The 15,084-nt window shown below is 38.0% G+C and overlaps 1 protein-coding gene across 1 annotated transcript; it reads left to right on the forward strand.

Annotated features, from left to right (window-relative positions):
• The first annotated feature begins 3,612 nt into the window (after positions 1-3,612).
• On the forward strand, positions 3,613-9,185 carry LOC114724726 (membrane protein of ER body-like protein). The gene is made up of 8 exons (XM_028911163.1): positions 3,613-3,730; positions 4,327-4,722; positions 5,099-5,149; positions 5,657-5,887; positions 6,346-6,540; positions 7,352-7,477; positions 8,126-8,187; positions 8,712-9,185. Exons 1-8 carry the CDS (start codon positions 3,613-3,615, stop codon positions 9,183-9,185), a joined length of 1,653 nt encoding a protein of 550 aa, XP_028766996.1.
• The last annotated feature ends 5,899 nt before the right edge of the window (positions 9,186-15,084 follow it).

A 15,084-nucleotide genomic window follows, 5' to 3' on the forward strand; every position in this document is an offset into this window, starting at 1 on the left:
TCTACATAGGAGTTGGGCAAATTAGGATTGGTAGTCTTTGATTGTTGAATATTATTGAATTAGCAATTGAGCCTTGTGAATTTTGTTCCCTTCTCTTTCATTTTCTCTTTATGCTCTCTGGTTTTACATCAGAGTGGCATCAACTTTTTTTTTTGGGCTAAGCACAGGTTTTTTTTTTATTAGAGACAATTCTATTTGAAGTACTATTAAGTACTAAACGTGGGCACATTCTTAATAAAAATTTAAACTTTAATTTATCATATTGTTAGAGACTAACCTTTTTTATTAAACTTAGTCTTAAGCCTACCCGTCGAATAGTTAGGTGTTGATTTTTATTTCTATGCTCAAACCCAACCAACATTTTTATGTAACAATAACATTAACACAGAATTTTTTAAACCATATTTAATAGATTTTTAAACAAAAGCATCAAATATAACATCCGATTACATAAATTGTTTAAACCTGGGCAGATACGTCAAGATCGGTTTCCATTTATTTAATCCAATATTTATTAAGAACAAAATATTAGCTGTTTTATAAATTTTCATAAATCCTTTGACAATATATATATATATATATATATATATATATGGCCATATTATGACAGGTTGTCTTCATGGTGTAATGATATAATGCTCATGTGATGGATTTTCTCTTGGCGGAACACGAACATTGAAGGAATTATGGGAGGGACGTGTTTACGTGTGTTTATTTATTTATTTTGGCCATCAAAGACATGTTTTATTTAATTTATGGATTATTCTGATGAAGGCTCTTTCCTCCCTCTTATGATTTTTCTTTATTGCTATATATCAAATCTCTTGTAAAAATCAAAAAAAAAAAAAGTGAAGCCTCTTCTGTAATTTTAATAATACAAATAGTAATAATAATGTGTATGTGGAGGCATACGCAGTTATTTATCCTTTTAACTGAACACGTGTTTCACGAACACATTAATGACAAGTCGGTACTTAGCTGTTCTTAAATGAATTTGATGTAAAAATGAATAAATAATAATCTTCCGATCCTTAATATAGGACTCAATTGTTAAGTTGATTTTGATCCTAAATATAAGATCCACTTTTTATATTTATCAATTTTCTCTAAACTATCCCTACGAATACTCTCTCAACTATAATCAAGTAAAGGAGGGAGAAGAGGTATTAAGAAAGATGATTATGGTGTTTTAGAAAAAACATGTCACATTTTTTATAATTAACTAACTTACCTAACTTTATTAATCTAATCAACATAGTTAAATAAGTCTTATATTAAGGATTGGAAGAGTAAATTTTTTTTAATTTAATTTGTGTACAACTAGTATTTAAATACTTCTCTGGTCCTATTTATACGGCAAAGAAAAGATATTTTTTTGTTGTTTTCGGATAATTAAATGATATAGTTAATGTGTTCATACTTGCTTTAGATTAACATATCCAAGATTGCGCCTTGGTCTTGTTTTGCCTTTGTGGGGAAAACTGTTTTATGATGAACTTTTCTATCTTTTAATCTCTGAAATCTAAATAAAGTATAAAACAAGTTAGCTCAAGCACGTGGAACAAGGAGTTTTTGGTCCGCATGAACTTCCAAGTCTATTTTGGAAATTAATTAAATTAATTTTGAAAATTAATCAAATTAATGGGATATTTGGATTATATTTTTAAAAATAATTTTGTAGAGTTCGAGATAAATATATGAGAAAAATTTTATTTTAATTTGTATGAAAGTACTGATTTTGGATTTATCAAACTCTCCCTAAATAGACAGCTTAGTGTTGTATTGGTCAGGCAGAGTCTTAATTAATATTTTTAAAAATACTCTTATTTACAATCCCCCCTCATTTTTTAATTGAACAATAATGTAACTAGCTTCACCAAAACCAAACTTGACTTTAGAAGATCCTAACATATTGTATATACGTTAGCAATGAAAAATTGATGAGGTGTAACATTGCTAATATTTTAAGTTTAGGCATGTTTATGAGAAACCCAGAAATACCTTATGAACATATTTTTGGAGAAGCAAACACCTGTACTGACTGCATGCAGCCCTAACAAAATAGAATAAATATTGATCAACTAGTTATATACTTACTTTATAGTTTATATATAAAGTCTAAGCATTCAAATCTTATCAAGTAATAAAGTACTAAACATAGTATCTGTTTCAAAAAAAAAAAAAGTAGGGTAAAGTGGTATCATGCACTCTAATATATATATATATATATATATATTCATTCAGCACCCTGATTTTATTTATAATGCATATAGCACTCTAAACTATAAATAAGATTATGATACAGGATATAACTAGAAAAATAACATTGGCATGCTAGATGCACAAGAAGAATAATATTAAAGTACTTGATGCACCATAAATAAGATAACGATACTAGATGCATCTGAAAACTAAAATTAGAATGTTGGATACTATTTTATTAAAAAAAAGTATTTAATACAGTATTGATCTTATAAGCTTTTGATGCTAGCAATGCAATATGATTGAGTATAAACATCAATATTTTACTTAATTCAAGGCTAATTAGAAGCAAGTCAATTATTTGAAGTGAAATAAAATAAAAACTAAACTAAATTATGGTTTGTGTTAACATTGATTTTGACAACTAGAGTGACAATTATGATTATTAATGTGCATTCTAATTAATAATCCTATTTTCCTTATGACAACTAGAGTGACAACTAAACTTAGCAGTTAGCATAGGTCTGCTTTCTCTTAGTTTTAATTAACGTTTATAGCATGCTAGCCTAAGGCTCTCAATCATATGATAACATCTATCAAACCGATAATAGGCATCCTATTTAATGGACCCTAATTTTTCTTAGATGATTAATTATTAAACTACTTATGTCTAATACAATTATGTGAGGCCAATAAATATATTTCTATTACATAAATAAATCAAGTTTTTCTATCTTCAAATACTAGTCAAAGGTTTATTCTAATCCCAAGTGAATATTAAACAAGTGGCCACAAATCCAAGCAAATCTAATATTATAGAGAACACACAGCTAATAACAATACCTGTGTTGTGAACACATAAAATCTACTCTTAATTTTTGGCCTTATTTATTTTTCTCTAAAACTCCTATGAACATCGTACATTCTCAAAAATTGACCAAGCATAAGAAATAAAATCAGAAGACATAATTTTTCGATGCCAAAAAATAAAATTTTTTTTCATCCTTAACCCTCAAATAGTCATTTCCCTGTAATTAACCATCTAATAATGTAAATACATGAAAAAGAATCCATAGCCAATTTTAAAAATTTAACATGAAACTCTCTGAATTCATCAATTGCACTTGCACAGGATCCTGTGGGCCCACTCCTTCTTTGTCTTCCAGGAGAATTTTTAACAGTTACTGCTCTGTACCTTTTACACACTTCACATTTATGATTCTAACACTTGTTCAAGACCTGTACCTTCCACTCACACAATAAATTCTCTTTTCTTTTTGTTTTTTCAAAACAAAATTCTGACCGAGTAACATGGACTATATTGCATTCCCCTTATAAATTGACTTTGAAGCATTACTTCTGTGCTGAACTTTTTCTTTTGTTTTGAGGAGTGAAGAAATGGAAGGCGTAATGAAGCAATGGAAGGAGGAGGAAGAGCCAGAGGTTGAAGAAGGGGGTTTAGTTAAACGCCAGGCTCACATGCACGTCACAAGCACCACCATTACTACTTCGAAGTTTGATGTACAAGGTACGTTACATTCAACATATTTAGCAGTTTCTTTGGCAAAAGCAAACATTCAAACACTTGATCTTCAATATTTAATGGTTGTGATTCTGAATATAAGCTTTAGTAAGTCTAGATTTGCCTCCTTAAGCTTTAAGTTTTTGTAGTTTCAGACTCCGTGCTTCTTCTGCTTGTTCTTGTTTTATGATCCTGCAGGAATAACAGATTTAGTAGTTGTTTCACGCAAGGAAAAAAGTCAATTAGTTTATCTCCAACATTTGGTTTGATATGATCTTTATTATGGTGATGATGAAGATCTGTGTGCTTCAGTTTTCCCACTTATCAAGGCTTCTCCTGCTTGTTCTTGTAGTTCTTCTAAGTATGCTTGACCCCAAAACTGTTACCTGAATATTGTTTTCATATTCAAGGATGAAATGAACACCTGAAGCATGCATCTTTGATGGATTTTTCTTACTAATAGACATCTTTCACATATTAAATCGAGAATTTGTGACGTTTATGAACCAAATAGTTGAGAAATTTTTCTCAAGGACACCAAAGCCACATTTCCTCTTTTTCTAATATATAGTTAACAAAGTTCATATAATGCATGGTTTCAGCTGCTGATCAAACAGAAGGATCTTCCGGACTGAAAAATGAAGGAGAAGAGTTCATTCAAAGGGAAGGGAATTCTGGTGAGATCGAGAAGAAGACAAATCTTCATCCTTTAGATCCTGTAATTTCTGTGGACTCTACTTTCTTTAGTAGTGTGAGAACTGAAAGTGAGAGAGTTGGCATAATAACAGAGAATTTGCGGCTAAGGAAGGAACTATATTTGGAAAGTCTATATCAGAAGACACCCACACAGGGATTCTATTGTCCCAATTGTAAGGTTTGTATCCAGAAGGTTTTACTTTTGGATACAGTCCAGCAAGAAATAAGTGCTCCTGAACAACGTCCTTCACCACCTGATCCAATCAGATGCTCATCATGCTTCAGCTTCCTCATTCCAATAGGTAAAATCTAGTTTCACTTTAAAAAATTCAGATACTTGCACACACATATATATAGCACCTTTTCATTTTTAACAGGATTACATCTGTGCACATAAATAAGAAGGTAAGCCTCGAAGCAATAGTAAGGTTGCTGCCATGTGACCTGGAGGTCACAAATTCAGATTCTGAAAACGGTCTCTCCGCTTGTGGAGATACGGCTGTGCACATTTATCCCTCATCATACACCACTTCTGCATTGGGCTGCCCTTTTTAACATCTGCTGCCCCATTAGGCTATCAAGGAACTGATTATTTGCAGCCAAGATTGAATACAGTCAGCTGCTCATCACTCTATTCAATATAACTTGAAGTTACAATTCTTCTGCATTTTTCAACAGGTAGTTGGCTCTTCCCACGGTGGGTACAAGACGAAGTATCACCTATTCAAGGTGAAGTATTTCCTGAATCTATTTAACTCATTGGGCAATTTACATGCACTTATTTGATTTCTTGAATGAGCTCAACATCTGAACAGTGTTGATGGGGTGTCCATGGATTTTAGAATGTTAGCATCAGGCAACACAACCATTTATACATGTTACAAACATGGAACATAATTTGATTACTGGAACTGAAGTTTAATAATTGATAGCAAGATATTTACCAAGTTCCCACCAATGCTATCTTCACCAAAGGATCAGAGTGAACTCTCATTTGGATTTGGATTGTGAAGGACGAGTCATGTCCCATCGCTTATTTTGCTCTGCAGCCTTAAATATTAAATAAATTGGTCCAGTGATGAGGTCACCCATCCTTCAATTCATTAATTCTGGCATATCATTTGAGTTGAGATTAAAGGATGGTCTCCTTCTGTATGATGATCTTTTAACAGTATCTACTGCTTATTGCATCTCACAAATGCTTATCCTCTACCTTTGCCATTGAAATCAATGTAGGTGTGCAACAGCCAACAGGTCACTCAAAGGGAAACGGAAAACTGAGTGATCAAAGAGCTGAAGTTACAGAAAAAATTCCAGTTCAGGCCCCTCAGACACGACAAATTACAGGTCAAGCCCTGGATGAAGTTAATACTGCAGCTGATTCAGGAAAAATAATCTCGCAGCCTGAACAAGTCAAGCATGATGGAGCAGATCAAGCATCTAATGAAGACGATCATAAAACCAGCGGTGAGGGCAGTCTTTTTTCTTATATACTTGTTTTTGGTTAAATGCAGATAGCTAGTAGCAGAATTTAATGCGAAGACATCATTAAGTACTATATAATGAATGTGCATGCAATGAACAGAATTCAATCTTCACATGTGGGTGGGACCTACATGTTAGATATTGAAGACTAATTCATGGGCATTTGATTTTCGCGAACTATTTTACTTAAGAATTTTTTTCTTCAACATGAGAGTATGCAAGAATAATAAAACCTAGGAAATCATCCTCTATACGTAGGGGAACTAATAAAGTCTTTATTGTTTTTCAAGTACTTGTCTCGTTGCTAGTTATTTCTTTCTACTCTATTGTTCCCAAAATTACATCCTATTCCAAAATAGTCACAAATCTTGCATCAACCATGGACTATTTTTCATATGATCCCTATCTTAGTAATCCTGAATATAATATCAAATTGCCAGATTCGCCAAATCTCCCCAGTGAAATCCCACGAGATGAGCGTGGACAGGATGGATCAAAAAGCAAAAATTCACGCTGGGGACTTTTATTTGGTGCTTCATCCTTTTCCACGAAGAAAAAAGATAAAATTGTTATTCCAGAAAAATCAGAACAGCCACCGCAGCTTGAAGAGGTTAAAGTTGATGAAGGAAGCACAGGTTTGTAGAATAAATAACATCTTTTCATGCAAGTAAAATATGAATATATCATCTGGCACTATGGTTTTGCAAGAATCCTCACCAGCTGATGAATTTATCTTATGGGTTAATATTATGATATGGATTCCTATACAGAATAGATAATTGAATGCAAGTTAAATTCTTGCTGGCTATGATATGTTGGAGGCATAATATGGTATATTATGTATTTTAAGCGAGGAAATACTGTATTTTGATCACGTATTACAGATTGCATAGATTCTGATAAGGTTAAAAATTGAAGTAATCCAAAAACGTTTCTACAGCCAAGATACAGATTATGATAAGGTTAAAAGAGATAGCAAAGATCTCTAAATTAGAAAACAAGGTAGCAATGAGCATAATAAAAAGATAAACTTTTCACCGGGGAAAAAAAAACAGAGAGAGAATAAACTGAACATATTAAAAGCACATTTTCCTTCGAACAATTGTCATACTGTGAGAGTGTGAGGACATTTAAAAAAAAAAAAAAATTCTTCACACCTTGCACATATAGGATCCATCATGTTAACTTTAGCTCAAAGAAGAATAAGGAGGGGAAGAATAAAATTTCAAAATATAAATAAAAGTGGTTCATATTAGTTGCTTAAAGTGCAATAAAGGATTTATTCTTATTAGAAGTGGATTTTGCTGTGTGGCATCTGTCAATTTTTTTTACTCTTTTCACAATTCAATCCTGAAATCAAATCATATTATTATGAATATTTTACAAATTAGGAATTATGCAATCTATTATCTTGCAATGAAATGATGCGGTGTATTCATTGAACAGAACTTCCGGAATCAGGAAGTAGAGAAACATGGGAAATTTTGAAAAGCATTGTGTATGGTGGTCTGGTTGAATCTATAGCAAGCCTTGGCATTGTGACATCTTCAGCAAGTTCAGATGCTACCACACGTAAGAATTAATCACTCCTAAACTCCATTTCTTTGCTCTCCTTTTGCTTCTAAAATCAGTATTCAACAAGACTACTGAATCACTGTTCTGTTTAAAATACTCAGTAGGGAGAATGACATTTGAGTCTCTTGTGGCGGAATGATTAACTTTTGGGTCCGCACTTGGGAAGGGAAAAAGTTGTTCATACCGTATATCATAGCTTTCAATCTCAAAAAGATCATGGTTTCAAGGAAGCAAAGTGTCAACAATTTCCTTACAAAGGATGCAAATGTCATTCTCCCAATTCAATATCCCTAGAAGGCTAAAATATCATTAAACAAAGGTTGGCTCAATTGGTGGAATTCAGCTGCAACCACCAAAGGGTCTTCACTTTGATTTCTACCCTGCCTTGAGGTTTGAACGACTTATAAACCAACCAACTTTTTAAAACAAGAGATAAATTTTATATGATTAAAATACAAATTTGACCTACAAATGACATTTCACAATTCAGATGGCGTAATTAACATTTCCTAATTGTTTTACGTATTTGTATTTCAAAGTGGAAGGTTATTAGTTGAATTTGCCTATTACTTCGACAAAAAAACTTAATGCTGGTTAATTCATGGGCCTAATGGTATTCTTGTACTCACCGATTTGAATTTGCAGTGAACATTCTAGTTCTGTCTCTTGCAAACCTGATTGGTGGACTGTTCATCCTTGTTCATAATGTGAGTTTCTTCCAACATTTATTCAGTTTCTTTAGCAACATAATACATTTAGATTGGACCTATATGGCTATTTGTTCGAATTGGAAATATATATCAAACTCTCAAGAGACCCAGGTGTAACTTTAGAAATGAGAGAGGTATTGAGTGCTTAACTAGAACTCAGGAAATTAACATAATTATATACTCGATTCGGTCCTAGATATAGAATCAGGTAACTAATATGTAGAGATCAAGAAAAAAATTAGTTAAGTTAATTATTTTTTTAAAAAAAAATCTACTGGTTGTCCTAAAGTATCCCTTTTAATCATTTGTATTGGGAACTACGCTGTTGATAATAAATCCCTTTAGTATGTACAATTAATAAGAAGAGTTTAGGGGAAAAGATTATGAATTTCAGATAAAAAATAGATTGAGATCATATATTTATGATCAAAATAAACTCATCTACTAGCTTTTACATTTAGGACTAGAGGGAGGATATAATATATGTTTGTTAAAGTTGAAACTTACTCTTGCATTGACAGATCTGGGACCTGAAAACTGAGCAACCAAGAACAAACAATGAAACAAATGCACGTGTGGATCGATATTATCAGGTCTTGGGGAAGAGAGAACATTTCTATCTTCATGTGTTCATAGCCATAATATCATTCATCATATTTGGGTTGGTGCCACCTGTGGCATATGCCTTCACATTCACTGAGAGCAATAATAACGATCTGAAGCTAGCAGCAGTTGCAGGGGCTTCTGCAATTTGCATCATTCTTCTTTCAATTGCAAAAGCATACATCCAGAGGCCAAATACATATCTCACATATCTCAAAACAGTGCTTCATTATCTCAGCACTGGGGCTATGACTTCAGCAGTTTCTTACTTAGCTGGTGAACTAGTTAAGGAACTCATAGAAAAGCTTGGATGGTTTGACACCAAAAGCTCAAGTTTTACTCTGCTTCTTCCTGAGATGAGTGTAGAGAAACCCAGATTTGGATCCTACTGATAAGGATCAAAACTAAGTGCTCAAAATGCATTTTAGAGAGTACTATGCCAATTCTTCTGGATTTTAAGTATCATTGCTTCATGGTCTGAGAGGAGATGTTTATTGTTTTGTCTGTTCTGTCACAAAGTGTTCATTATGTGGGATTTGAATAAAGCCCTACGGGCTAAAATTTGTCTTTATATAGCTTTGACGAGGAGCCAGATTAGTTGATGTCATTGTTACTATTGATTATTGAATATTGAATTACATTTAATCCTTCAGAATTTTTTTCGATTTTTTCTTTATTATAGGTTCCTTTCTTGTCCTGCATCAAATTGGAATCTGAGTCCAAAATCAGGCTACAAGGTTAATACTATCTCAGGTCCTTAATATAAGATCTTATTTGATTTTTATTTTGGTCCTAAATATGAGACTCCAATCCATTTTGTCTCTCATATTTATATATTTTTTTCAAGATAGTCTTTCTAACAATAATAGTTCTAGCCAGTACATTTGATTAGTAAGGATATTTTAGGAATGATAACAACTATTTATTACAAATAATTAACTTAACTTCTTTCTTTTATTTTCTCAAATTAGTCAACTAGCTCTTATAAATAGGATCGGAGGTAGTATTAGATTACTTCTCCCATGCAAATTGTCACGGACTTGGTCGTAATTCCAACGAACCGTGCGGCCTAGCAAACTTCTTGCCTTAAGTTGCTAGTCAGCCTACTCACGAAGGAACACAAAGGAACAAGAGACTCAAAGAAAGAACTTTGTATTGATCTCTCGAAGTACTTACAACACTTTCACTTTCTTGAGTGTGTCAAATGAATGAGGGGGAGGGGGTATTTATAGTTCTCCACCTCCTCAATGGACGGCTAAGATCTACCTGATCCAACGGTTACAATCTCGTATCTAGAATACTCTACAAAAATATCTAGATATTTACAAAGGGGTTAGGTGTCTCTACAATTATCTATAGTATTCTGGAACCTTCCACGCTTCCCCAACAAGTTCCACACATTTCTAGAGAGTTCCAGACTTACCCAAGACTTTTGTGGACACCTTTGGACAGTTCTGGGCAGCGAGCCTTTGTGTATTTTGGGCAAAACAGGAGCGGTGCGTTACATTCTCCCCCACTTAATGTGGCGACGTCCTCGGCGCATCCCTCTTGTATGCCTCAATCTTCTCCTGATAGTCCCATAAAGCTAGCTCGTGTTCCCAGCTTGCTTCACTATCGGGAGATCCTTTCCATTTAACAAAGTATTCAATGTAGCTCGGATGACTCCCACGTCTCGGTATTACTCGGTGCGCGAGGATTTCCTCAACTTCCCGTTCTGGCACCGTAGTAATTGCTGTAGGGGCTCTTCTAGACTCACCTCTACTTGGTTCATCCTTGTCTTCATTGTATGGCTTCAGTAGACTTACGTGAAAAACAGGATGCATCTCCAAGTGTGAAGGTAGAGTCAAGCGATAGGCTAGCTTACCGATACGTTTCTCTATAGGAAACGGTCCTTCATAACGCCTCACTAGCCCTTTATGAACTTTGGCGAACCTTCGGCTTTGATGAGGAAGGAGCTTCACCATGACTAAGTCACCTTCCTCAAACTCTAAGTGCCTCCTCTTAGCGTCGGCCCACTTCTTCATCTTTTTCGCGGCCTTAGCTAAGTACGCCCTTGCCAAGTCTGATTTTTCATGCCACCCCTTGGCAAACTTGAAAGCTGAAGGACTCGGGCCTTTATAGCCAACAGCTAAAGTGTGCGGAGTCATCGGTTGTTGCCCCGTGGCTAACTCGAACGGACTTGACCCAGTTGATTCACTTTTCTGCAAGTTGTATGAAAATTGGGCAATGTCCAAGAGCTTAACCCAGTCCTTCTGGTTGGCACTTACGTAGTGCCTCAAGTATAGTTCGAGTAAAGCATTCACCCTCTCCGTTTGGCCATCGGTCTGTGGGTGAAAGCTTGTGGAAAAGTTAAGTTCGGACCCCATAATTTTGAAGAGCTCCATCCAAAATCTTCCTGTGAAGTGAGTGTCCCGATCGCTCACAATAGTCTTTGGTATGCCCCAATACTTTACCACGAACTTGAAGAATAACTTCGAAGCATCTTCTGCAGTGAATTTGGTTTGGACTGGTATGAACACTCCATACTTGCTAAACCGGTCCACCACCACCATAATGTTGCTGCATCCTTCTGTCTTCGGCAAACAAGTGATGAAGTCCATGGAAATACTTTCCCATGGTCTCTCGGGAATCGGAAGTGGCTCTAGTAAGCCAGAAACGGGGCGCTGTTCCACCTTGTCTTGCTGACACACAAGACAAGTCTTCACGTAGAGCTCTACATCATCTCGCATCTGGGGCCAAAAGTATGCTCGCTCAATGAGTGCCATCGTGCGTCGAACTCCAGGATGTCCAGCCCACCTCGAGTCATGGCACTCCTTAATGATCTCCTTCCTTAAACCTTGCCATTTCGGCACGTACACTCTGTTTCCTTTGGTTATGAGCACCCCATCCTCAAGCCAAAACCGGCGTGTCTTCCCTTGACTTGCCAATTCCATCAAACTTTTGGCTTGTGGGTCTTGCTTTAGTCCCTCCTTGACTCGATCAACCAAAGGGAAACTCGGGCTAGTGATGGAGGCAAGCTCGGCCTTTCTACTCAATGCGTCGGCCACGACGTTCCCTTTTCCTGGCTTATACTCCATCACAAAGTCGAATTCTGCTAAGAAGGCTTGCCACCTTACCTGCTTTGGTGTAAGCTTCTTCTGCTTAAGGAAGTAACTTGTGGCGACATTATCAGTTTTCACAATGAACTTGGTACCCAGCAAATAATGTCTCCACGTTCTCAGGCAATGCACCACGGCCGTCATCTCCTTCTCTTGGACTATGTAACGCCGTTCTGCATCATTAAGCTTACGACTCTCGTAAGCCACCGGATGACCTTCTTGCATTAGGACTCCTCCTAAGGCAAAGTCCGAAGCATCCGTTTGTACCTCGTATGGTTTGGTGTGGTCAGGCAAGGCCAACACCGGTTCCTTGATCACGGCTGCTTTCAGCTCCTCAAAAGCGGCTTGACACTTATCATCCCAATCCCATACTCGGTTTTTCTTTAAAAGATCAGTGAGGGGAGCGGCTATCGCAGAGTAGCCTTTGATGAATTTCCGATAATAGTTGGCCAATCCAAGGAAAGAACGAAGTTCGGGTACCTTCCTTGGCGGCTCCCATTCCTGTATAGCACGCACCTTGGACTCATCCATCCGTAGTTTGCCCCCTCCAACAATGTGCCCTAGGAAAGTTACTTCCTGTTGAGCAAAGGCACATTTCTCCTTCTTAACATACAACTCGTTCTCCCTGAGGACTTGGAAGACTTGCCTAAGATGCTTCACGTGCTCCTCCAACGTCTTGCTATAAATGACAATGTCATCCAAGTATACCACCACGAACTTGTCCAAGAACGGTTGTAGGACTCGATTCATGAGGGTGCAAAATGTTGCTGGTGCATTTGTGAGTCCGAAAGGCATTACAAGAAATTCATACGAACCATACCTCGTGACACATGTTGTCTTTGGTTCGTCTCCCTCGGCTATCCGTACTTGATAATATCCCGACCTTAGATCCAACTTGGTAAACCAACGAGCTTGGCCAAGTTGATCAAAGAGATCGGCAATAAGTGGGATTGGGTACTTGTTCTTCACCGTGATCTTGTTAAGCGCCCGGTAGTCGATGCATAACCGAAGTGACCCATCATGCTTCTTCTGGAACAATACCGGGGCTCCATAAGGTGCTTTTGATGGACGGATATATCCCATGTCCACCAACTCCTTCAATTGCCTCCTAAGTTCCTCAAGCTCTGGAGGCGCCATACGGTAAGGCACTGCCGCAGGTGGTGTGGCACCAGGCACCAACTCTATCTTGTGGTCCACCTCTCTCTTTGGTGGCAACCTCTTGGGCAACTCGGGCGGCATCATGTCCTTGAATTCTTCTAGGACATGCTCAATACACCTCGGGAGGTTTTTAGTTGGCGAGGCTACTGCTTCTTCTTCCAAAGCAACTAGATATGTGGGCTGCTTCTTCTTTATGCCTTTGGAGAGTTGCATGGCCGAAATCTGCTTCTCTCGGAGTTGGGTTTCCCGTTCTAGAGGTACTAGTCGGGTGTTACCTTCTTCCAAGATGCACATCGTGTTGGCAAAGGGGATTGGCACGGCCTTAACCTTGTCCATGAATTCCATACCCAAAACAATTGGATAGTCATCCATGGTGACAATGGAGAAGTCTACGAGGCCGTTCCAATCGCCCAGGCTTACCTTGACATCGCGAGCAACTCCAAAGGTAGCCCTCGGTTCTGAATTGACTGCCTTAAGCCAACCACGTTCTCCTTGGTAGTGAACGCCCAACTTTTTAGCCTCTTCCACTCTAAGGAAGTTGTTGGAAGCTCCCGTGTCCACAAGTGCTTTGACGGTGTGTCCTCCAATCTCGGTTTCCACAAATAACCGTCCCTTCCTTCCGGACTTGGGCATCTCCACCTTTGCCTTAATTGCATTGAGGAGTTGTAGGGATCCTACTTTCTCCTCTTCTCGTTCCCGTTCCTCCCTTTCCTCGATCAATGCTGAAAGTTTAGCCTTCTTTGGGCAATCCCTTGCTTTATGTGGTCCTTCACAAAAGAAGCATTTAAGTGATGGCCTTTCTCCAGCTTTGTACTCCTTAGGACCCTTCGACTTGTCCGTGGTCTCCTTGCCTCGGTGATGCTCTCCCCCACTCTTTCCCTTGCCGCCCTTGTCTTTCGGCTTTGGCTTCTCGGGTTTCTTGAACTCAATAAGGGACTCGGCAATGGAGATAGCGGTGGTCAAGTCTTGAGCACCACGTCTCTGGATCTCAAGTTTAGCCCACTGTTGCAATCCATCCATAAAGGCAAAGAAAGCTTCTTTATCAGGATAGTCAGGGATCTCAAGCAATACCTCGGTGAATTCCTTTACATACTCTCGAATGCTTCCCTTGTGTTGAAGACGCCTTAGCCTACCCCTGGCCTCTTCTTCAACATTGCTAGGATAAAATTGCTTCTTGAGCTCGCCCTTGAATTCAGCCCAAGTGTCTATGGTGCAAGTGCCTTTCTCTATGTCCCCTTGTCTCCTCCTCCACCATACCATAGCGGTGTCCTCGAGGTAGAGACATGCCATGCTAACCTTAAGGTCATCGTCGGTAACGACGTTCGCTCGGAAGTATTGCTCCATACTCCATAGAAAATTATCTAGTTCCTTCGCATTTCTTGTCCCTTTGAAAGCCTTAGGTCGTGGAACATCTACTTTAGAGGATGTAGTCCTTACCTCGGACGTTGACGGACTTTCTTGTGCAAGAGCCTTCTTGCACAAGATGAGCTCCTCTTCGGCACTCTCCAACTTACGCGAGACCCTCGCGAGTTCTCCACGGATCGAAGAAACCTCATCCCTGTGAGACTCTTCCATGGCCTTCATGTTGTCGAGACATTGGGCGAGGACTTTGTTCATGGCGGCTTGCATCTCCTCACGGAACTCGTCCATGCTTTGCCCCATCTCCTCGAACTTCTCCTCCCCGTCGGCTATTGCAAGCTCCACCTTGGCTAGCCGTGTCTCAAAACCCTCCATGGTTTCCCTTGAACTAGATCTCTGGGACTTAGATTTCTTCTTCACTCCCTCGGACATATTGATAGTCTCGCTTCCGCCTTCCATCTACCTCTATGTTCCAACGATCTTCAAACCTTGGCTCTGATACCAACTGTCACGGACTTGGTCGTAATTCCAACGAACCGTGCGGCCTAGCAAACTTCTTGCCTTAAGTTGCTAGTCAGCCTACTCACGAAGGAACACAAAGGAACAAGAGACTCAAAGAAAGAACTTTGTATTGATCTCTCGAAGTACTTACAACACTTTCACTTTCTTGAGTGTG

This window comes from Neltuma alba, unplaced genomic scaffold (assembly GCF_004799145.2).
Source record: "Neltuma alba isolate B1F8T4 unplaced genomic scaffold, ASM479914v2 tig00002384_pilon, whole genome shotgun sequence".
Classification (NCBI taxonomy): Eukaryota; Viridiplantae; Streptophyta; class Magnoliopsida; order Fabales; family Fabaceae; genus Neltuma; species Neltuma alba.

Coding starts and splice junctions, on each gene's coding strand:
- LOC114724726 (XM_028911163.1), top strand. CDS start 3,613: ATGAAGCAATGGAAGGAGGAGGAAGAGCCAGAGGTTGAAGAAGGGGGT. Junction 5,150..5,656: donor CGAAGTATCACCTATTCAAG/GTGAAGTATTTC, acceptor AAATCAATGTAG/GTGTGCAACAGCCAACAGGT. Junction 6,541..7,351: donor AGTTGATGAAGGAAGCACAG/GTTTGTAGAATA, acceptor TTCATTGAACAG/AACTTCCGGAATCAGGAAGT.